The sequence below is a fragment of the Cucumis sativus genome, chromosome 3, assembly GCF_000004075.3.
Source record: "Cucumis sativus cultivar 9930 chromosome 3, Cucumber_9930_V3, whole genome shotgun sequence".
NCBI classification, from domain to species: Eukaryota; Viridiplantae; Streptophyta; class Magnoliopsida; order Cucurbitales; family Cucurbitaceae; genus Cucumis; species Cucumis sativus.
The window spans coordinates 18362083-18385135 of record NC_026657.2 but is presented as its reverse complement, the minus strand read 5'-3'; the positions used below and the strand labels follow the sequence as shown (position 1 = coordinate 18385135).

General features: G+C 31.0%; 3 protein-coding genes and 3 long non-coding RNA genes across 6 annotated transcripts; 4 read left to right on the top strand and 2 right to left on the bottom strand.

Annotated features, from left to right (window-relative positions):
• Nucleotides 1-3: 3 nt before the first annotated feature.
• Nucleotides 4-1817, bottom strand: LOC105435098 (thebaine synthase 2). Its single transcript, XM_011654489.2, has 2 exons — nt 1623-1817; nt 4-675 (listed from the first exon to the last, which is right to left on the bottom strand). Exons 1-2 carry the CDS (start codon nt 1807-1809, stop codon nt 380-382), a joined length of 483 nt encoding a protein of 160 aa, XP_011652791.1. The 5' UTR covers nt 1810-1817; the 3' UTR covers nt 4-379.
• A 3001-nt stretch (nt 1818-4818) lies between these two features.
• On the bottom strand, nt 4819-6644 carry LOC116402880. Its single transcript, XR_004215551.1, has 3 exons — nt 5714-6644; nt 5323-5418; nt 4819-5224 (listed from the first exon to the last, which is right to left on the bottom strand). It is a non-coding gene; the product is annotated as an uncharacterized LOC116402880 (long non-coding RNA).
• Nucleotides 6645-14224: 7580 nt separating this feature from the next.
• LOC116402426 (serine/threonine-protein phosphatase 7 long form homolog) lies at nt 14225-19014 on the top strand. The gene is made up of 4 exons (XM_031881673.1): nt 14225-14423; nt 17957-18768; nt 18848-18936; nt 19010-19014. The coding sequence occupies exons 2-4, from the start codon at nt 17969-17971 to the stop codon at nt 19012-19014; spliced, it is 894 nt and encodes a 297-aa protein (XP_031737533.1). The 5' UTR covers nt 14225-14423; nt 17957-17968.
• LOC116402427 lies at nt 15746-17759 on the top strand. The gene is made up of 2 exons (XM_031881674.1): nt 15746-15833; nt 15946-17759. The coding sequence occupies exons 1-2, from the start codon at nt 15746-15748 to the stop codon at nt 17757-17759; spliced, it is 1902 nt and encodes a 633-aa protein (XP_031737534.1).
• Nucleotides 19015-19322: 308 nt separating the features above from the next.
• LOC116402908 lies at nt 19323-19772 on the top strand. The gene is made up of 2 exons (XR_004215578.1): nt 19323-19409; nt 19486-19772. It is a non-coding gene; the product is annotated as an uncharacterized LOC116402908 (long non-coding RNA).
• A 631-nt stretch (nt 19773-20403) lies between these two features.
• Nucleotides 20404-21594, top strand: LOC116402613. The gene is made up of 2 exons (XR_004215056.1): nt 20404-20913; nt 21015-21594. It is a non-coding gene; the product is annotated as an uncharacterized LOC116402613 (long non-coding RNA).
• The last annotated feature ends 1459 nt before the right edge of the window (nt 21595-23053 follow it).

Sequence of the window (23053 nt, the reverse complement as noted above, 5' to 3'; positions counted from 1 at the left end):
CACTTGACAGGTAAATAGAGTCAAATATATATCTTACTCGACTTGTAAATAGTGTCAAGTATACTATCTCACTTGACAGGTAAATAGAGTCAAGTATATAATTTACTCGACGTGTAAATATTGTCAAGTATACTATCTTACTTGACACAAAAATGATGTCAAGCAATAGAGTACTTGACGTTTTTTTAGTGTCAAGTAATAGAACTATACTTGACAGTCGATTACTTGACGCTTTTTAAAACGTCAAGTATAGATTTACATGACACTGTATTAATGTCAAGTAATTCAATTTTTGTAGTAGTGATTGCATCCATTTTCTTATTTTAAGAACAAGCCAAGTAGAAAGTCTCCAAACTTTAGGTTACACAGCTTGAGTAATTTAGGGCTTTTGGTTCTTGGAAAAATAAGCATCAACACCTTTGGACATGTTGATAAACATTTCCAAGTAGTTTTCAGGTGAAGGCACATTTTCATTTGCCTTCACAAAATCAATAGTCCATTTTGCAAAGCTTCCTCCTCCAACTTTGCTTAAGCTTCCATTAACAACTTCAAGTCTCGTAGTGAACACTTTGTAATTCTTTAGCACATCTCCTTCAACAGCCTCATAAATTATGTATTTCTTCATATCATCCACCACTTTTAGCTTTATGTTTGCTGTTAATAATTGATGACTTCCTGTTTGTTCACATCCAAAATATATTAAACCCGCTGATCTTTAATTACTTTTTGTTCTTTACTTAACCAAATATGTAGTGAACATATGTATAGTGTTATGCAAAATTATTATTTATGATCCCTTGATATGTCGTTTTATTTTTGTTTAATTTCTACTATATAGATAATAGTTAGACTTATTTTCAAATGCAACCAAATGATATAAGGTATGTATAAATTATAGTAAAATATCAACTATCTATTACGTGATAAACCAAGATATATGATCATTTGTATGCCTATATATATGACGATACACACAAATAGTAGTCTATCTTGGTTAATCAGAGATAGATTGTAATATTTTGTTATATTTGTAAATATTTTCAAAAGTTGTCATTTAAAACAATTTCTCTTTACAATGACTATATAATTAAGACTATATATATCTTCGTGCACAAAGAATAAAATATTCAATGTTTCAAACTAGTCCCTCAACTTTAAAATAGGGTAATCATAATAAGTAGTACTTAAAAAATAATACTACAACCACTTTTAGAAAATTATATAAATATAATAATTCTATTGTTCATAGACTCTTACTACTATATATATAGTATATTATAGATCAAGTTCCTATTAGCGATATGGTTTATCAATGATAGATATCGTGATCTGGATCTAAATTTTGCTATATTTACAAACCATTTTGCATTAAGCTATACCAGTAAATAATAGTCTGGCTTGAATGCTATATATGCAACTTCCAAACTTTTAAAAAAAATATTTTAGTTATAAATTAATTAATTATATATATATATAGTCTTAAGATGTCTTAAATTATGTGTTAATCGGTTATTCATTGAGTTTTAAAATGGTTATTTTAAAAACAATAAAGAGTGCTCGACAATTAAGCCTAAATATAAATATCTAGAAGAAGAATGGAGAATAGAAATCATCATACTCACCAAGGTTGTATTCCAACTGTACAACAGTATCAGCAGATAAACTTTGACCTTCAACAAATGCGAAGCTCTTAAATTGCTCAGGAAACATATTGACCAAATCCTCCATATGGTTCCTGAAGAACCCATAGAACTTCTCGATGGAAGATTTTAGGTGAACTTTTACCCAAATGCTATCACTTTGGCTCATTTTCTTGTTTTGTACTAATTGTGATCAAATCTTAAAGCTAAGAGAAGCATTTTATAGAGAAATTTAGATGACTATTTTAGGAACGATTTGAACTACCGCCCACTCAATAATTTGGCCAACTTTGATCATTTTTTTAACACTTTTGTGACCGCAGATTATGAATGCACTCTTTGTTTCCCCCACTAACTATATATTTTAATCAAAATGTTTAAACTAATCTTAGTGCTGGTTTGTTGATACCAATTTAATTAGCTCTCTCCACCTAACAATACCTCATTAGGAAACCTTTCAGCTTTTCACCTCTTGTAAAGCATAACAAAAATTATGATTCGTAACCTCATTCTATTTTGATTTCTAAACACTGTCTAATTTTTTTGAATCACATCTTCGAGTGATCTATAGCTCACTCCCATTGTTTGCATGTCGAACTATAATATATATTTAGCGTTTTCAACTATTATAATTTACAAATTAATTACAATCTTTATGATTTCAACGTCAACTTTATTCCTTCTTTCTTTCAAGCTACTTCTTCTCTCCAACGTCCCTAGCTTTTCTCTTCGGTTACTCTTCTTCTCTTCTCCTCGTTAATAACTTCCGAATTAACATGAGGTATATCTCTTCTTCTTTTTTCTTCTTCTACATGTATCTCAGAAACCATAGTTTCTTTAATCCATTCATTTTAATCCGTTCAAACATGAGATTTCTAACGAATTGCCAACTAATTTCTATATATTGATTAAATTTTGGTTTCCATTTGAGTATTTAGATGGAGTAATTTTAGTTGTTATTGTTTATATTTGTGATCTCATTCTCTGCATGAGGTATTGTTCAAAATCAGTGTGTAGTTGGAGTAAAAAAAATGAAGGTTAACTAATTGCAAACCTATTTCTATATATTGATTACATTTGGTTTCCATTTGAGTAGTTGAAGAAATTTTGGTTGTTTATGTTTGTATTTGTTGTTCTTTTTGTTTGCAGCTCATATTCTATAGGAGTGTTTGCAAAAATAGCAAAACAATTTAGGATAATAGAGTCAATAGTACTATATTTTCTAAATTGTAAAAATAGCAAACTTAAAAACCGATAACTTCCTAATAGCCCTTTGATAATCCTTTAATAGTGATTTGATAGTTATCTGATAACCAGATATCACTAATTGCTGGTAATATTTGTCATATTTGTAATATACAAAAAAGAGATATCATGAACTTTTTTTAAATTGGGAAATTGCATAGGATAGCATTTTGAGAATATGATATAACAATTATAGCACATTGTTTTCGAATTTTGTAAATATGGCAAAAATTTCACTTCTCCATCTTAAATTTAATATTATTCATAAACTACTCTTCAATAACTTATTTCCCTTCATCTTTTTAATGTCCTACTTACTATTTATCTATGCTTCCACTTTTTAAGGCCATAATTATTTGTTTATTCTTATATTAGAAAAATTCTTTATTCTTTCTATCTTAGTCTTAATTTTAAAATATCAATAGTACAATAATTGTAATATGAATAATATAATATAATGGTTGTTAATTAGAGTAATTTAACTCCATTTGTGATTTTTTTTACTTTCTTCGATGTGTATTTTGAGTTGAATTTGATTCCAATGATTATTTTTTTATTTTCTTACATTAATATTTTTGTTTTACTTTGTCTCAGTTTTGTATGTCAGTGTTGTTTATATGTATTAGTTGGTTAATATACTTACTACGTGTTTTCATTTTTTCAAATTTTATGCAGTTCATTAGAGTATTATTAAGTATATGAATGATGTAACTCAGTGTATCATTATCAAGTACATCAACAATATATTGTTAAAACATATCAGTAAAGTGAATCATTATCAAGTATATGAATCGAGTTTACAAGTGTATATCAATAGTATATCAAGTGTATAATAAGGACTTCAAGCATTTCAAGTGCATTTAATCAATCAATTGTATAAGTGAAGAATACTAAATGTATATGCAGTGTATCGTGTGTATCAAACATATATTAGTATGTTTCAGTATCGAGTGTATCAAAGAGTATCAGGTGCATTAAGTTTATCAATCAAATGTATTAGGTGTATCAAAGAGTATATCAGACGTGTATTAGGTGTAACAAGCGTGTATAAGGTGTATCAGACGTATATTAGTAACGAGAGCATTTGTGACACTTTACTTCTTGATGTGTGGGCTGGACTTCGTTTTTGTCATTTTTGTAAATAATAAAATATGTGTGATATGAACTTAATTATTATAACTTATTTTGTCATTTTTGCAAGTGTCCCTTTTAATTTCTAAATATTTTTGTCATGTGAATCAATTTTTCTATTATATATTTGTTTTCCCATTTTGTTGTCTTCTTTAATTTTCTAGCTAATTTCTATTGGTTGGTTTAAATTTGAGCAGCACGTGGGATAGCCCTCTGATTGTCTTGTCATTACTTTACGGTCTAAATGATTTTATCATCTATTTTACACTACTACAAAAATTGAATTACTTGACATTAATACAGTGTCATGTAAATCTATACTTGACGTTTTAAAAAGCGTCAAGTAATCGACTGTCAAGTATAGTTCTATTACTTGACACTAAAAAAACGTCAAGTACTCTATTGCTTGACATCATTTTTGTGTCAAGTAAGATAGTATACTTGACAATATTTACACGTCGAGTAAATTATATACTTGACTCTATTTACCTGTCAAGTGAGATAGTATACTTGACACTATTTACAAGTCGAGTAAGATATATATTTGACTCTATTTACCTGTCAAGTGAGATAGTATATTTGACATTATGTATATGTCAAGTAAAATTTTATAGTTGACACTATATATCCATCAAGTAAAATGGTATATTTAACTCAAATAAGATAGTATATGTGACATGTATTTAATGTCATGTATACCATTTATTAATATATTAAATATACTAAATTTTTCTTTTTTCATTTTTTATTTCCTGCATTACATACATTTACTTCAATAAGACATATCCATAAACAAAACAAATTCTCCAACGAACAATTACACAACAAAAAAAAGGACAAAAAGTTTAGTATAATATGTAAACCAACAATAATTTCATTATTCTCAACAATGTCATCAACAATTACACAATTCCAATCCAATATAGCCAACTAAAATTTCCTATATGTGTCCTATTCCAAAATATTAAATGATAATAGTTGTCTTATATAATCAAAATTGAAGTCTATCCCCATATATCTTTTGCCCTCATAATGGCTATGAACAAAACGTTTCCACAAAAAGGTTATGAGCATTCACATATCTTAGCCATTTACAAAATTAACATGATCATATCTAGGTGTGTCTATCATATGTACCGAGCTAAAAATCCAGCCCACTCCCCTCGTCTATCCAATTCAAGCTGTGTGTATGGGCTTCTTGTATCAATCTATAAAACATAAAAAGTAGGATACACTTTGTAAAATATTTGAGTTAGTCATAATATACTATCTATAACTTTATAATGTAAATAGTTTAAAAACATACCGCACCAGTGATAATGTTTGTGTCCTTAGTCACAATTTCTTGCATGTATCTCATGACATAATATCCACATTCAACCGTACCTACTTGTAAAGAACACTATAACACAACCAATTAACAATGCATATATATTATATTATGTGCTAGATTAAAATAAAAATTATTTTATAAATATATTTACATTTACCAATATATGCATGATTGGCTACCATAGCAGGATAGCCACACATAATACAACTTAAAATATACAATAACTGTGTAATATATACATGATTGGCTACCAATGCTACGGGGCTACCAAGGCTACAGGATAACCACAAGATAGTATGACTCAAAATATACAATAAGTGTGTAGTATTTGCATGATTTCCAAATGAGAAGGATGATTACATACCTCAATCATATTGTATACTTTTTCTTTCAACTCAGTCGACACCAGCTTCCAAGATGCATGTGTAATTGGGATATGATGATGCACACAAGATCAATTCATTACTCATTACTATAAAAAAAATGGCATTCAAAAGTATGAATCTTACCAAGAGTAAATATACCAATTCATTACTCATTACTATAAACAAATCAATATGATAATTATAACCATAACGACAACAAATTAATTACGGTCTAAAACATCCAAGAGTCACCCTTAATTTTTCATTACTCATTCCTGTAAAAAAAACAACAATAAAGAAAAATGATGGTCTTCTCGATTTGTCAATTAGATTATACCATTTGTTTACGAATTTGAACATAAACAACATAAACATATAACACAAATAAATATAAATATACGAGAGTCATTCTCAATTTTCTTCTCTTTGTGTTTTTCTCACTTTGGGTTTACAATATCATCCTTAATTACAAGATATAAATCAAATTCAAGGGAGCATTATTCATTGAAAAATGTTAAATACAATAAGAATGAGGAGCATAAAAACCTTTGAACGCGGAAGCAGTTCGCCGTGCGGAAGATGTTCGCAGTCGTGGAAGCCGTTCACTGTGGAAGTTGTTCGCTGCGTGGAAGCCGTTCGTCGGGTTGAAGCTGTTCGCAACGGGTTGAAGCTGTTCGCCGGGTAGAAGCTGTTCGCAGGGTGGAAGCGTTCGTCGTGTGGAAGTCATTCGCCGTTTGCCACTCTGTGTTGTGTGGAAGTCGTCCGTCGATTCGAAGAAGTGGTCGTTCGCCTGTGTTGTGTGGAAGCGTGGAGATGAGAATAGGGTTTCATCGTGGAGACGTGAGGGATTACTAAAAATAGGGAAATAAAAGATTTTAATATATTTACTTGATATTTTTAATTAAATGAATTTAATAAATTTAATTAAAATATTTCAATAAATATATTTGATAAACTTTTCAAAAAATTATTTTTTTCATATATAAATATAAAATAAAACAAGCTTTTTTAACAATATATAAATATAAATTTTTTCCATATATATTGTTTTAAGGTTAAAACTTGAAAAGCAATAAATTTTTCATCTTTTCATTGGATACCTTTTTTAACAATATATAAAAGGAAAGAAGTGTTATTGAGGAAGTTGAAAAAAAAGCCCACTAATCATTTTTAATAATCAACATGAAAATTTCTATAGAAAAAAATGAAAGAAACATTAAAAAGGAAAGAAAATTACATGAGTTTTTGTTAACTTTTGAGAAAGATCCATGGATTGATCATGAGAATATAAAGATTTGAGATGATGAATATTTTTTGAATTAGGAAAGAAGGTTTTTATAGGAGAAATTAGGAATTGATAATAGAAAATAAGTTGAAAGGGTGAAAATTAGAAAACAATGGATTTGTACCTTGTTTTCAATTTATTATTATTATTATTTTTCTTTATTTCTTAGTTTTTGATAATATTTTTTTTAATTATATCATTTTAAAAAAAATTAAATAGAGCGGTTTGTGAGTTTTTGTTTCAATTTATTTGTTTTTATTAATTTATTCTTAATTTTCGCTATCATTAAACAATTTTCTTAAATTATGTTTTAGGTTTCCAAGATCTTCAATCTTTCCATAAAAAGAAACAAAAAAAGAAAAATGAAACCCTAAATTATTTTGATTTTAATTTTTTTGGTAAATAACTGAATTGAGTTATATATGCTCACTTTAATAAAATGATTTTTTTATTAAACAAAACTTCATAAAATCAAGTTGATGTGCGAGAACTTAATATTATATCACTTACCAACACAATATTTAGATATGCATCTCCTGGATATCACCTATTTTTGTCTATCAAATTGTCTAATCATGTCACAAAATTTGTAATTTTTTTTATGTGAGTAGTGATAAATGATGTGTAAAAGTAAATAATTATGGAGATATACCAATAAATTGGATCTATTATTAATCTACACTACAAACTAAAAACTAAACAATCCAAAAAGTTGATCCATTTAAAATTTATTAAAATGTTTCAATAAATTTCATTAATAATCATTTCAATAAAATATTTTAATGAATTTCTTTGATGAAATATTTAAATAAATTTATTTAGTGAAACAGTTCAACAAATCTGTTTTGGTAAAATATTTTAATGAAAGATTTCAATAAATTTATTTAATTATTTTTTTATTAATTTTTTTAATAAATTTATTTCATAATATTTTCGTTAAAGTTTTTAACAAATACATTTAATAATGTTTTCATTAAAATATTTTAATATTTATTAAATAAGCATTTCATCAAAATACTTTGATAAATTTACTTAAGATTTCATTAAAATATATAAATTTATTTATAAATTTTGTATAAAATATTTTAATAAAATATTTTCAATAAAATTGTTATAAAGGAAAGATTCAATAAACTTATTTTAATGAATTCAAAAAATTATTTTAGTGATAAATTTCAAAAAAAATATTTAACAATTTTTTATTAAAGTATTTTAATAAACTTTTCATTAAAATGTTTTAATAAATTTATTTAAAGAAATGGTTCCAATAAATTTATTTAAATAAAATATTTTCAATAGGTTTATTTAAAAGAAAGATTTTAATAAATTTAATTTAAGTAAAGATTTCAACCAATTTATTTTAGTCAAAAATTTGTAAAAGTTTGTTTTAGTGAAAGATTTCAAAAAATTTATTTAATAATATTTTATTAAAATATTTTAATAAATTTATTTATTGAGTTTTTCATTAAAATATCTTAATAAATCTATTTAAGGAAATATTTTCAATAATTTTATTTAAAGGAAAATTTTCAACAAATTTATTTTAACGAGAGATTTTAGTAAATTTAATTTAATGAGAGATTTCAAATTATTTAAGTGAAAAATTTCAAAAGATTTATTTTCATAAGTTGATTTTAAAAAAATTATTTTAATAAGTTGATTTTAAAAAATTATTTTAATAAGTTGATTTTTATACTTTTTATTTTCATATTTTTAAACGTTTTATATGACATTTTGGCAATTGACATTTTAAAAGTGTTAAATAAAAAATGTTAACTATATTTGACGTTGTTTTCGCGTCAAGTAAATGTCCACTATACGTGACACGAAAAAAACGTCAAGTAAAATCTCCACTATATTTGACGCGAATAAACTGTCAAATAAATCTCCATTATATTTGACGCGAAAACCATGTCATATAAAAGTTAACGTAAAAATTTTCTTTTTTAAAACCATACCTGACATGTTTTTTGTGTCAAGTAAATGTTCACTACTTTTAACTCGAATAAAATGTCAAGTAAAATCTACTTTATACTTGACGCAAAAAAAAAAAAAAAAAAAAAACGTCAAATAAAGCTAACATAAAATAATTAAAAAAAATTCGTGAAAACTTCATATTTTTTAAGACTATACTTGACGTTTTTTCTTTAACATAGTTCATACTTGACGTTTTTTTAATAAAAACGTCAAGTATGTAAAAGTTGCTAGCGTCAAGTAAACTCATTTTTGTAGTAGTGTTATTTGTTATCCCATTTTGTGCTCATCTTTAACTTTCTAACCGATATTACCTTCCGATTTTTGTATGATTGCCATCTGATTCCTATTATTTGTTGTTTTAAATTTTGAGTAGCATGTGTGATAACCTCAATGACCCTCTGATAGCTATACAAACTAAATGATTTTATCATATGTTTTATTGTGTCTATTGTAAAAATAGAAAGATCAAACAAGAAATGAAAAGTAAAAAACTATCCAGAAAAATTGAAAAAGCTAAATGTTCAGTCAATAAATCAAGGAAAAGAAAAAGATTGATGAAAGCTCTAAAGTAAGTACATTTCTTATTAATTTAATTTACATTTTGCTTTCATTTGATTTTTTATTTGTTGGATTTTATGTTCTAAAAACTCGTATAAAAACTCATAGTTTGTAAACTACGTTCAACAATTTGATTATTGAATTATTTATCAGTGAAATAGAATACTATAATCTTGAATCCAATAAATTAATGTCTCAAAGCTATCTTATAGACTTGAACTTTATATAAAGACATAAATGTGGATCAAGTTCAAGTTTATAATCTAAATGGTTTATAGTATGAATAAGGTTAGGTGCCTTATTTTGGTAACACTATGGATGTGACATGCTTTGTAGTTAGTACAAACGATGTGATCCTGACTCGTTCATGTAAATACATGAAAGTGTGGACATCACATGTAAAGAGTTTTCATAAGACCGAACCATTAAATAGTCACTTTTACGTTATAACACCATTTGCGTTTTGAAAATGACTACTTCTTTTAATTTGATGACCTATGTAACTTAACCTTAATCCTGAACTAACTATATGAACTCTTATTCTCAAGGGATTATCATTAGATCTATATAGGTGGGGCAGGTTCATCAACGTTGGCCCAATATGTCTCCCATTTAAAGGGTCAAACTGGCTGGATAGCTAGGGACATAAAAAGTTGGTTCTAGTGGTATTCGAATTAATTAAGTATTTATATATGGATATATATATTTAATTAAGATTTTTGATTTTGGTTGAATATGATATTAATTATTTGATTTTGTATAAATAATTAATATGGAAAAGTAAAGTTAATTACATGATAGAGTATAATTATAATTGTTTGAAAAATAAGATAATCCATGAGGAGAGAGATTGTTGATTTGATTGGACGAGAAAATAAGATATATTTAATTAAGAGAGACAATAATGATTTAAATAAATATATATCTATTATATCTTTTGGTGAGATAATAGTGATCATCTTTTGGTGAGAGGATAGCGATCATCATTATTGATTATAAATGCCTAAGATTTTGTGCATTTAAGGATTTGATTAAGAAAAGATAATGAGAATAAAAATATATGTATATATTGGTATTATATATATATCCTAAAAGGAAAAAAGAATAATAATGATAAATATTATTATTTGAGTATGTAAAGAGAAAATTGAAAAGAGAAATAGAAAAAGAAAAGATTCCTCATGTTAAAATTGATTTTGGTTGCATGCATTTCGAAAGTCCATTTCACAAATCTTGAAGATTTAAATGACAAATCTTTCTCATCAAGGATGAATTGGTTTCAACCTCAATTTTAGGTAAGTTAATTTGAAAGAATTTTTTGGATACGCCAATTGTTAATTTTATTAATTAAGATACTGAAATTTTCTTTTATGATTAGGATCAATTTAATTGAAGAATTTTTTGTAGGGAGTATTTTGTTTGACTAATCTCTTAGGTAAGAGATTCTACCACTAGGCCTTCGAGCTTAAAATTAAGAGTTTGAATGTATTTTTCATTATGCATTGATGTAGCTAAAATGCGTAATAATGATGACTGATATGGATGACTGGTATAGATAACTGATATGGATGACTGATATGAACGATATGTTATGACCGATATGTTATGACCGATATGACTAATATGTTTATAATATTTATGATATATGATATATTAATCACATGATTAAGGACGTTATGATTAATATTCATGTCATGTTTGTGATGATGTTACATGCTATGGATGGGTGTTCTCTTAACTGTCTATTAAGATTGTACCCATATGGGTGTCTCTCAGAATCACCACCTTTTCACAAATTTAGGACTGTGTGAGCTTGATGGGACCACTAGTCTGTCATGTTTATGTTTATAAGTGGTCAGACGGGTCATCGATAAATGAGAGTGTTCCTCCAAGACACTAGATTGCATGTGTTCCATCAGGCACACGATAGTTACAACCCAATATCATAGGTGTTCCTTTGGATCACTGACAAATGAGAGTGTTCATTTGAGATCACAAGATTGTGTATGTTCCATCGGACACACGATAGTTTCGGGTACCTCCTCATGAAACCTTAGTGGGAAGTTAACAAACTTCTAGCAGAGCTAGTACTGAGTCCCTTACTGGGTATATTTTATATACTCACTCTTTCCTATGTTTAATATTTCATACAAAGGTAGATCATTCAAAAAACTGGTAAGCGACAAAAAGGATCCGTGACATGTCATATGGGAACACAGTTCTGCTTTCGCATTTATATATCACTTTTTCAGCATGTTATTTTTAGACATATTTATTTACATTTATTTTATTTAAAAAAACTATTACTTGCACGAGTCATGTTTTTACAGTATTTACTGAATTTTCAAATTTTATGTCTTTCAAATATTTATTTAATATAAATTTCGTTAAAATTTTATTTTTCCTCTTTTCAAGAAAGTGTCTTTTGATCTTTATATTTTGAATAATGACCTCAACTTAGAATAAAGAGTTAGGTTGTTACAATTTTAGTCTAACATTTTCAAATGTTTTGTTTTATTTTTGTCCCCCTAGGTAGAGAAGGACATTCATTGTTGAACTTGCAACTTTGATCACCTGTTGTGTCCCTTGATCGCAATAGTCACAACTGTCTATTTGTATAACATGTAAGAGTTAGCCGAAGAAGTCCGTGTATTGTTTTGAGTTAGGATCAATGAGTTGTGCTAAGCATTGTAATTGGTACTAATAGTACTTATACTTGAAATATTAATAAAATTTCGTTTTCTTTGTTAAGTTTCTGCAGTGTTGTTTTAATTTTGCTCACTAGGCATTCGACGATTTACTTCGAGGAGAATATAGCGTAGAATGTCTAAGTGCTTGCTTCTCCGATCTATCGCATAAAGTGGATAGAGTGACGTGTGACAATGTGCGTGAGCTTAGTTTGGCAGCATGATTTCTTAACCATGTGCAAGCTATTCTCGGCTGTATATTTAGGCACTCTGATATAATAGACTCTCATATGGTACAGGTTTGTTCGCAAATACTTGCAAATTTTGGTAATATGCGATTTTAACGTTTTAATTATTATTTTTTTTATTGATGTCATATTTAAACAGTTTTAGAGCATGTTTTACGAGCTTTTATTTTTAAAACCTTGTCACTCACTAAGTTTTCGCTTACACTTTCAATGTTCTTTTTCCCATGGTAAAGGTCAAGGTCCAAGCATTTCGTTGAGTTTTCCATCACTATTTGTAGATTCTCATTTCTTCCATATGTATATACTTAAGTTTGTATTACTTCATGGGGTAGTTAGAAGTAGTAAGGGTCATGTTATGGTTATGTATTTTGAAAGATTTATAAGTGGAATGTAATTCTTTTGTAACTAAATTCCTAGTTGGATACAAACTCTGATTGAGACTCTGAACTAGTTTGGATGAGTGTGTAGTGAGACACACTTGATGTGATTTGAGTCTGAAGTTACATACATACATACATCCATACATACATAGAGATGTTGAAATTTTTGTAGAATTTCATAATACTTGTTCTATAAAAGTTTAAGTTGAAAAAGCTGGTAGTTTTCGAAAAGTGTTTTCATGCACGATCTAGGTTGGAGGGGAAAACCTAGAATAGAGTGTGACACAACCAAAGCTTGAAACACCATCAATCTGAGAAGCATGTAACCGTCAAAATAAACATGGCATGAAGCATCAGTCATAACGATCCATAAGTGTAACACCCCAAACTCGAAGGTATTTTATTTTAAGAAATTTTTTTCGATTTGTTCAAGATTTATTTTTTTGAAGAAAATATGTTGAAGGGGGAGAAAGAAGATTTGAAAATGTAATAATATAATTATATATAGGATTTTTTTTAAAAATAATGTGTTTTGGGAAAGTATTTTCAAAAATAGGGTAGTTGAGAAAGTATTTTCAAAAATAGGTGACTGAAGTCGTGTACGGGGTACACGACTTCCACAAATGGATTTGGTGTCGTGGACCGGGCTCACGATATCCGAGTGGCGTCGTGGACCCGGCCCACGTTTTCTGACTGGAGTCGTGTACCCGGTACACGACTCCCGTACAGCTGGCACATTTTGCCGCGTATGATGGAAGTCGTGTACCCCGTCCACGACTTCCGTACAATGAGTCAACGGTCAACAGTCCAGTCAACCGTAGGGTTCACGGGTGGACGTAGGGTGCAGAGGGAGCGGACACGTGTCGCGCATGCAGGAAGTCGTGTACCGGGTACACGACTTCACCTATTTTAAAAACCCTAAATTTCTCTCATTCTGCCTTCATCCCAAACAATTTTTCCTTCTTCTCTAAACTTTTCCTCTTCGTCTTTTTCGTTCTTCCTTCCTCTTTCCTTTCCTCTTCCTTCATATTTCCTCTCCTCTTCCTTCATATTTCCTCTCCTCTTCCTTCATATTTCATCTTCCTTCATCTAGTTTTTTCTCTCATTCATCTTTCATCTTTCCTCTTTCTAACCCATTCTTCATCCCAACTTCATCTTTCCTCTTTCTAACTCATCCTTCATCCCAACTTCATCTTTCCTCTTTCTAACCCATTCTTCATCCCAACTTCATCTTTCCTTTCCCCCTCTTCATCTTTTCTCTTCTTATTTCATTCTCCCTTCCAACTTCAAATTTCCTCTTCCCCTCTTCTCTTTTCCTCTCATCCATTTTTCCTTTCAAATTTTCTCTTCATCTCTTCACTTTTCCTCTTCAAATTTTCTCTTCATCTTCACTTTTCCTCTTCTATTACCTTATAAAGGTATGTTTTTCTAAAAATCGTGGACGGGGTATACGATTTTGTTGTTAAAATTATTTTATTTTATTATTATGTTGATAAAATAATTTATTTTTTGTTGTAGGCTTCCCCTATCCTCCATTGTCTCCTATCCTCCATTGTCTCATTCATCTTCACAAGGTATGTTTAGTCTAACCCTAATTTTATTTAGATTTGTTATTTTATTTTCTTATTTTGTGGAAAAAAATTGTTTGAATTTAGTTAGGTTATTTTGAATTTAGTTATGTTATTTTGAATTTAGTTATGTTATTTTGAATTTAGTTATGTTATTTTGAATTTAGTTATATTTTTGAATTTTGTTATATTTTTGAATTTAGTTATATTTTTTAATGTAGTTATATATTTGAATTTTGTTATATCTTTTGAGTTTTGTTATATGCCTTGAATTTTATTATATTTTTTCTGAATTTTGTTATTTTTTAACCTTATTAATAATAATAATAATATTATTATTATTATTATTATTAAAAATAATAATTATTAATAAAAATCAAAACCTAACCTAATAATTATTAATAAAAATCAAAACCTAACCTAATTAATGTTAAATGTACCTTTTTTTTTCTTTCCCGATTGATTTGACTAATAATAATAATAACAATAATAATTATTATTATTATTAAAAATAATAATTATTAAAAAAATCAAAACCTAACCTAATTAATGTTAAATGTACTTTTTTTTTTCTTTCCCAATTGATTTGACTAATAGTAATAATAATAAAATAATAAAAAATAATCTTGATTTGACTAATAATAAAAAAATAATAGTAAAAATAATAATGATTTTATTAATAATAATTATTATTGGGGTTATTATTAAAAAATACAATTATTAATAAAAATCTAAAAGGAAAACCTAATTAATGCACCATTAACCTTAGTGTATTTTTTTTGTTTTTTTAACTTTAATAATAATAATAATAATAATAATAATAATAATAATAATAATAATAATAATAATAATAATAATAATAACAATAATAATAATAACAATAATAACAATAATAACAATAATAACAATAACAATAATAACAATAATAATAACAATAACAATAACAATAACAATAACAATAACAATAACAATAACAATAACAATAACAATAACAATAACAATAATAATAACAATAATAACAATAATAACAATAATAATAACAATAATAACAATAATAATAATAACAATAATAACAATAACAATAACAATAACAATAACAATAATAATAATAATAATAATAATAATAATAATAATAATCCTAATAATAATAATAATAATAATAATAATAAAATAATTATTTATTATTATTATTATAATTATAATTATAATAATAATAATAATAAACCATACATTTACTGTGTACACTTTTTTGTGTACACTACATTACTAATAAAATAAATAGATACATTAAACTGATGATCGTTTTTGTATTTAACAGCTAATTAAATATGTCGTTGCGACCTGAAGATTTAGTTATTCTTGAACCTGGTAATGATGGAGATAGTGATATAGATGTAGAAGTCGATGAACTATTTGGTAATGAAGAAAATATAGAGGAAGAGAATGAAATGAATCCCGTCCAATATATTTGCACAAATAGATTGGGACATTGCGAATTCTGTTTGTGAACAAGGTTGTACATTGACAGATAGAAATGTATCTGTTGACACATCTTGTTTAATACAGAAGGGAATGATATTTGACTCTAAGGAAGATCTTATGTTGGCTGTTAAGAGGTATTGTGTGACACAACACTATGAAATTGTTGTAGTCGAATCAAACCAACATTTGTGGAATATTCGATGCAAACAGTGGACTAATGGCTGCAACTGGAGGTTACGTGGTACGAAGCGTAAGAGCCACGGATTGTTTGAGATAACTAAGCTCCAAGGAGAGCACTCGTGTCTGTACTCAAATCTAACACAAGATCACTCACAGTTAGATTCAAATTTCATGAGTGTTCAAATTCAAAACATGGTGAAAGCCGATCCTACTATTACTGTGTCTGTGCTTATGGAAATCATAAAACAACAATACGGTTACGGTGTTAAGTATGGACAAGTTTGGCAAGCGAAGAAAAAAGCTTTGATAACAGTTTTTGGTGATTGGGAGAAATCATATAATGAGCTTCCATACTGGTTGAGTGCTGTTGTACATTATAATCCGGGAACTCGAGTTGATTGGTTTTTTCTTCCATCCGATGTACCAGGTACAACCATTTTTGGAAGGGTTTTCTGGTCATTTGGTCCTGCAATAGAAGGGTTCAAGCATTGTAGACCATTAATTCAGATCGACGGAACCCATTTGTATGGAAAGTATAAGGGAAAAATGTTAACTGCCTTATCGATTGATGCAAATGGTCATATATTTCCTCTTGCATTTGCTATAGTGGAAGGGGAAAACACGTCTAGTTGGTCATGGTTTCTTCGTGCACTTCGCGAATACGTTACTGATCGATATGGTATTTGCTTGATCTCTGACAGACATAGGGACATTCTTTCTGCCATTAACAATGAAGAGGTAGGTTGGAGTGAACCTCGAGCTGTCCATCGATATTGTCTTCGTCATGTTGCTAGCAACTTCAATCAGAAATATAAATCAAAGCAACTGAAAGACTTGGTGTTTAGGGCAGGTAATCAACACCAAAGGCGCAAATTTATAAAAATAATGAAAGAACTACAACGATTGAACCCAGAGTGTCTTGAGTTTTTTGAAGATATTGACGTGGAAAAATGGACTCAGTCACATGACAATGGGTCTCGATATGGGTGGATGACAAGCAATGCAGCTGAATGTATGAACGGTGTATTTAAAGGAGCTCGAATGTTACCCATCACTTCTTTGGTTAGACTAACATTTTATCGCACAATCCTTTATTTCGAACGTCGGCGAGCTGAGATAAGTGAAGCACTCGATCGTGGTGATATTTATACGAAATATGCGATAAGAAAGCTTAAGAAGTGGGAAAAACGAGCTTCTGCACATTCAGTGACATCCATTGATAGAGAAACCCAGACATTTGAGGTTCACACGGGTATGAGTATGACTTCTCCATACAAAGGCCAACACACACAGGTAGTAAGTTTGATGGAAGGGACATGTTCTTGCAATAAGTGGCAGTCGTTTAAGATTCCGTGTTCGCATGTAATTGCAATTTGTAATTACATGCACTTGACATACGTACCATACATTGATGAATGCTACTTGTTGTCGACATTCAAACGTTGTTATGACGGTCGCTTCCATCCAATCCAACACTCAGATTATTGGCCAGAGATATCATTCACTGAAGTTCGCCCCAATGCGGACTTACTTAAAGGACCCGGTCGACCAAGAACTACAAGGATCCAAAATGAAATGGATTGGAAAGAGTCTAGTCAATCAATTAGATGCACGATCTGTAAAGTAGAAGGACATAACAGACGTACTTGTCCTGAACGTGCTTCTTCTTCAAGACACTGATATGTAATTATTTTAGGGTTTGATGTAATTCTTAATGCATAACTTCTATGTAATTGTTTGATGTATATCTTAATATTTGATGAATAGTTTAATTATAATTTATTGGTATTTAAAATTAATAACTTAAATTTATAATATTGTAATCATGTAATGGAATTTGGGTCAATTGATCCTCATAGTATTTCGATATTTTTTAGGTTATTTGCATAATGGAACCTGGGCCGAGTGATCCTACACAGCTATATCTACAACCATCCCATCGTTCACAGTCTATATGGGAGGCATCCTCCACAGTTGTTTTGAGTTGTCGACGAAGAGAGGCAGCATCTCAGCGTACGATCCCATTTGATCAGCGTATTGTACCATATTTAGAGGCTGCTGGATTTCTAGGGGCTTCCCAAATAGGATTTATGCAGTTGGACTGGCATTTGATTACTGCTCTGATCGAGCGTTGGAGACTAGAGACCCACACATTTCATATGCCTTGTGGGGAATGCACGATCACCCTACAGGATGTTGCAGTTCAGTTAGGGTTACCTGTGGATGGTGAGCCTGTGGTAGGGTCGTTATTATATGACTGGAAGGTACTATGTGAGGATTACTTGGGAGTTCGTCCACCTGAAATGAAAGGTCAACGATTGAGCCTTCCTTGGTTGGCAGAACAGTTCACAGAATTGCCACCAGATGCTGATGTAGTGAGCGTTCAAAGATACGCTCGTGCATACATTATGCAATTAATTGGAGGCTTTCTATTTACAGACAAATCAAACACCCTGGTCCACTATATGTTCCTCCCGCTTTTAATTAATTTTGACCAGGCTGGTACGTACGCTTGGGGCGCTGCATGCCTCGCATGGTTGTATAGGGAATTGTGTCGAGCGAGTAATGCACGATCTTTAGAGATTGCTGGCCCATTAATATTGTTGCAAGTATGGGCGTATGACAGATTTCCTATTCTGGCACCACAAGTACCAGTTGAGGTGTCAGTTGGTCGACCTTTGAGTTTCAGGTATTATTATATATATATATTATTTTTAGTAAAATTTGCAAGGTTTATAACTTATTAATGATTTCATTTCTCACATTAGATGGAGCGGCGTTATACCATTGTCAGAACTGTCCGCAAATATGTTGATCACCTACCGAATGTTTTTTGATCGGCTGATCAACTCTTCAGGTAGTAAAATATTATATTCAATATTGCGTAGGCATGTTTTTTGTTGTTTCCTTATGTTCGTTTTTTTTAACAGATTAATTGGACACCATACACGTCCCACATTATGGCATTGCTTCCACGTCAATGTCATAACGGTCAAGCGATGTGGACATATGTGGGTCCTATGATTTGCTTTCATCTCGTTGAGAAGCATCAAGCAGATCGTGTATTGCGACAGTTCCATATGCTACAAATGCCACCAGAGTTTTGCTCCACAGATCAGGGCCTACACCAAATTGATTTAAGAGGCAAGCACGATCAAGATTGGAGTAGGATTCATGCAGAGCATATAGCAATGTGGCATTCACGAAATACTTTTTTGTGCCGAAGCAGAAGCAACACAGAAGCCCACAGTATCAGATAACTACTTTTCCTGGTACACGTCGATTACCCGACGCTTCATGACACCTGATGACGCTTACTGTTATCGCATGGTAATAGTTTTAATATGATTTATAAATTTAATACAAGCATGAACATTTTTTAATTATATTATTTACAATCGTTCAGAATAATTTTGTTGAAGACGTACGTCGAGTCTCCATGGAAAACAATTTTGAAATTTTTAGTCCAATGTGTGACGAAGTCATGGGAGATATAGACAGCCTTGTTCAGCGGACTCGACGTTTAAATGTTGCCGACACAGATCGTAGACGCATTCGACGGCGACGACGACGACAAGGCGATGATGTCGTAGAGGGAGATGGGGAAGCTTCTTAAGTTGTATAATTTAAGTGTTTTTAAATTTTGCTAGAACTTATTCAAGTTGTATAAATAAAAAGTTGAACTTTTTTAAATTAATTATAAATTAGAAGTTGCTAATATATGATTTAGATGTAGGAGTATTCTTAATAATATCAATATATAATATATATTTTTTAAAAGTAGAGAACCAAGTATTAAAAAAAAACGTTCAAAATTCTTATAAGATATCACTCATGATGTGTTTAACTTTGGTTTATTTTTTTAATTTGTTCATAATAAACATAAACTACCAAAAATTTGGCCATTTAAACAAAAACTAATTTTGTTAATCTTTTAAAATATAATAATTTTACAAACATATATTTAGGAAGTCGTGTACCCCGTCCACGACTTCCGTCCACATGGGTCAAACTCGTGCATACGTGGAGCGAAGTGGTCAAATGTGCTGACATGTGCATTTAGGAAGTCGTGTACCCCGTACACGACTTCGTTCAATTTCATTTGGAAGTCGTGTACCTCGTACACGACTTCGTTCAATTTCAAAAAAACACCTATTTTTGAAAATAGTTTGGGAAACAACCTTATTCTTATAATTTCTTTCCCAACTACCCTATTTTTGAAAATACTTTCACAAGACACGTTATTTTTAAAAAAAATCCTTATATATATTTATTTATTTTATAATTTTATTATTAAATTAAATAAAAGAAAAGAAAAGAAAATCTCCCTTTCTTCTTCCTCCCGCGCGCAAACCCCTCTCTCTCCATTTTTTTTCTTCTTCTCCTTCCTGTACCCTAGCCGCACGCCTCCCTCTCTTCCCTTCCGTTCGCCGCAGCCCAACCGCCGGCTGTCTCCCCTCTCCTTTCTCCTCTGTTTGCTTCCCAGCGCCGCGTGACCGTCCGCCCAGCCCCGCCGCGCAACCTCTGTCTCCGTCGAAGCCAAGTCCAGCCGTACGCCGTCTCTCCATCACGAATCACTCTGTTTCGCGAAGCTCCGCCGCTCCACCTGCTATCGACGTCGGCTGACTAGTTGCTGTAACCGTTCAGATTTGTTGTAACCGTTCAGATTCGCGGTTTGTTCGCGTCGATCTCCATCTGTGAAGCCCAGCCGCCACATCTCCTTTAGCCGACCGCTGACCGACCCACACTTAGGATTTTTATTGCGAGTTCGACAGTCGTGCGTCAAGGTGTGCCGCTGCCTCTGTTTTACAATCTTATCGAGGTTGCTTTGTTGGTAATAATTTAAGTATGAATGGTAATTTGTTTCAAAGTGGTTCAAGCGTTATGGTTGGAATGGTTGGAATGTTTAGCTAATTTGTTAATTGATTCTTGAAGGTGTTGGGAGTAACGTTGGGCCCCTTAAATTCACAACCAATTTGTGAATTGTTGAGGGTTCAGTTCGCCAATACTTCGGTGAGTTGGAACTTACGTTGAGGAAAGTAAGTGAGATATGTATCGTGAAAGTAATCGAATTTTGTATTGTTAGGCTTAGGATTGTTTCGTGGACGTTAGTTGATTAAGGAGGTTCCCTAACTTTGAGGTAAGGGACTTTCTACTGGACTCACCTAAAATTTTGAGTTATGTTGGACTGTATGGTTAAATTGGAATTTAGTGTATATTGTGTTTAACTAGGAAAGACAGATATATTTATGTATGGAATGATGTGGACTTGGTATTGAGTGCATGCTGTGACTGACTGGATGTGACTGACTGGATATGTATTTTTACACATATGGATTTTGAATGACCGAAAGTTATAGATGTTCTTGCTTAAATGTAGGGTGGAACTGGTAGATTGTCGTTTGACTGAATATATGATATATGGTTATGATTGTGTTTCTGTGAATTGAGGAAAGGTCGTGGTTGTGTCCTTGTAGACTAAAGTGGATGTTATGATTGTTTAGTTGTTCACTGATGTACTGACGTGCTTCTGACTGGCCTTGAGCTAAGTTCAAATAAGATGACTGTTAGGGACCAAGTGAAGAGTTTATGAAATGAGAATATTTAACTGAACTATGAATAACTGTTTAAAAGTTTAGAATGGACTGAGGGGAAAAATTGTTAGCTTTTATTGGGATGTGTGCCTTGTAGGTGTCCAACGGGATCACCAATTATTCTGCACCCTTCGGGAGCATTAGACTGATATGTGTTTCTGCAGAACACTAGACTGAAATGTACGTCCCTCGGGGCATTAGACTGAAATGTGCATCCTACAGGATCACAAGACTGCGACTGTACAGGGTGTCCCAATAGAATGTTAAAAATTTATTTTCCCCTGACGGGACCAATAGAAGGTCTCTTACTGGGTATTTTTATACTCACCCTCCTTAAGTTTAATTTTTCAGGCAAAGGTAATAAATGCGGCAAACCGGCGAGGGGCAGGAAGGAAGCGTGACCGCCACAAGGGACACTTTAAAATTTTGCTTCCGCTTAGTGATTTATAGTATTATTTGTATTCGAACGTGAGACTGTTTAGAAAATTTTAAGGTTTTAAAGTATTCAAAGATTTGAAACTTTTTAGTTTTAAATTTTCATGTGGATTTTAGTAATTTAAAACTGGGGCCCAAACAAACAAAATAAATTTTGTTCTTTTGAGGTTTGAAATTTTAATTAACCAAGGTCTTTTGTCAAACGTTAATGACATCGACTTAGGTAAAAAGTTAGGTCGTTACAGTTGGTATCAGAGCCTAAGCTTTAGGTTCTGTAGACTGACTTACGATGTAAGTCTATGTTTTTGTGTCCATATGGCTAACGCGACCCTTCGTCTCTCGTCAGGTATGCTTTATGCTTATATATATGGTTTATTTGCATGACTTTGTAAATTAAACTAGATTGCACGATGATAAAGACTTGCTTATGCTTATGATTAAGACTTTTTAAAAGAGAGTTGTTGGTGGATAATAGGAATTATGCCGCCAAAGAGAGGTGTTCGTAGAGGAGGTCGTAGAGGCCGGGGTAGAGGAGCAGGTCGTAATCAACCTACTGAGGGTCAAGCTGAACAGCGAATTCCTACTGCACCCGTGACTCACGTTGAGTTTGCTGCACTGTCTACTCACATGGAGCAGAGGTTCACGGAGCTTATGACGGCTATAGCTCAGAACCAGCAGGCACCTGCAATTCCACCTGCACCAGTTGTTCCGCCTGCACCTGTGGTTCCCCTTGTACCAGCAGCTCCACCTACACCAGCAGCCCCTCCTGCACAAGGATTGGCTGCACAACAGCCGCACAGATACTACCGAACCAACTTTCTGCTGAGGCGAAACATTTGAGAGGACTTTAGGAAATATGACCCTCAGACGTTTGATGGGTCACTGGAGGATCCTACTAAAGCGGAGTTGTGGTTGTCCTCTGTGGAAGCCATATTTAATTACATG

What these genes read in the sequence shown, in the direction of transcription:
- LOC105435098 (XM_011654489.2), bottom strand. Translation starts at nt 1,809, where the DNA reads ATGAGCCAAAGTGATAGCATTTGGGTAAAAGTTCACCTAAAATCTTCC. An exon ending in ACAGTTGGAATACAACCTTG is followed by an intron (nt 676 to 1,622) that starts GTGAGTATGATG and finishes GTGAACAAACAG; the next exon opens with GAAGTCATCAATTATTAACA.
- LOC116402427 (XM_031881674.1), top strand. Translation starts at nt 15,746, where the DNA reads ATGTCGTTGCGACCTGAAGATTTAGTTATTCTTGAACCTGGTAATGAT. An exon ending in AGAAGTCGATGAACTATTTG is followed by an intron (nt 15,834 to 15,945) that starts GTAATGAAGAAA and finishes GTACATTGACAG; the next exon opens with ATAGAAATGTATCTGTTGAC.
- LOC116402426 (XM_031881673.1), top strand. Translation starts at nt 17,969, where the DNA reads ATGGAACCTGGGCCGAGTGATCCTACACAGCTATATCTACAACCATCC. An exon ending in GGTCGACCTTTGAGTTTCAG is followed by an intron (nt 18,769 to 18,847) that starts GTATTATTATAT and finishes TTCTCACATTAG; the next exon opens with ATGGAGCGGCGTTATACCAT.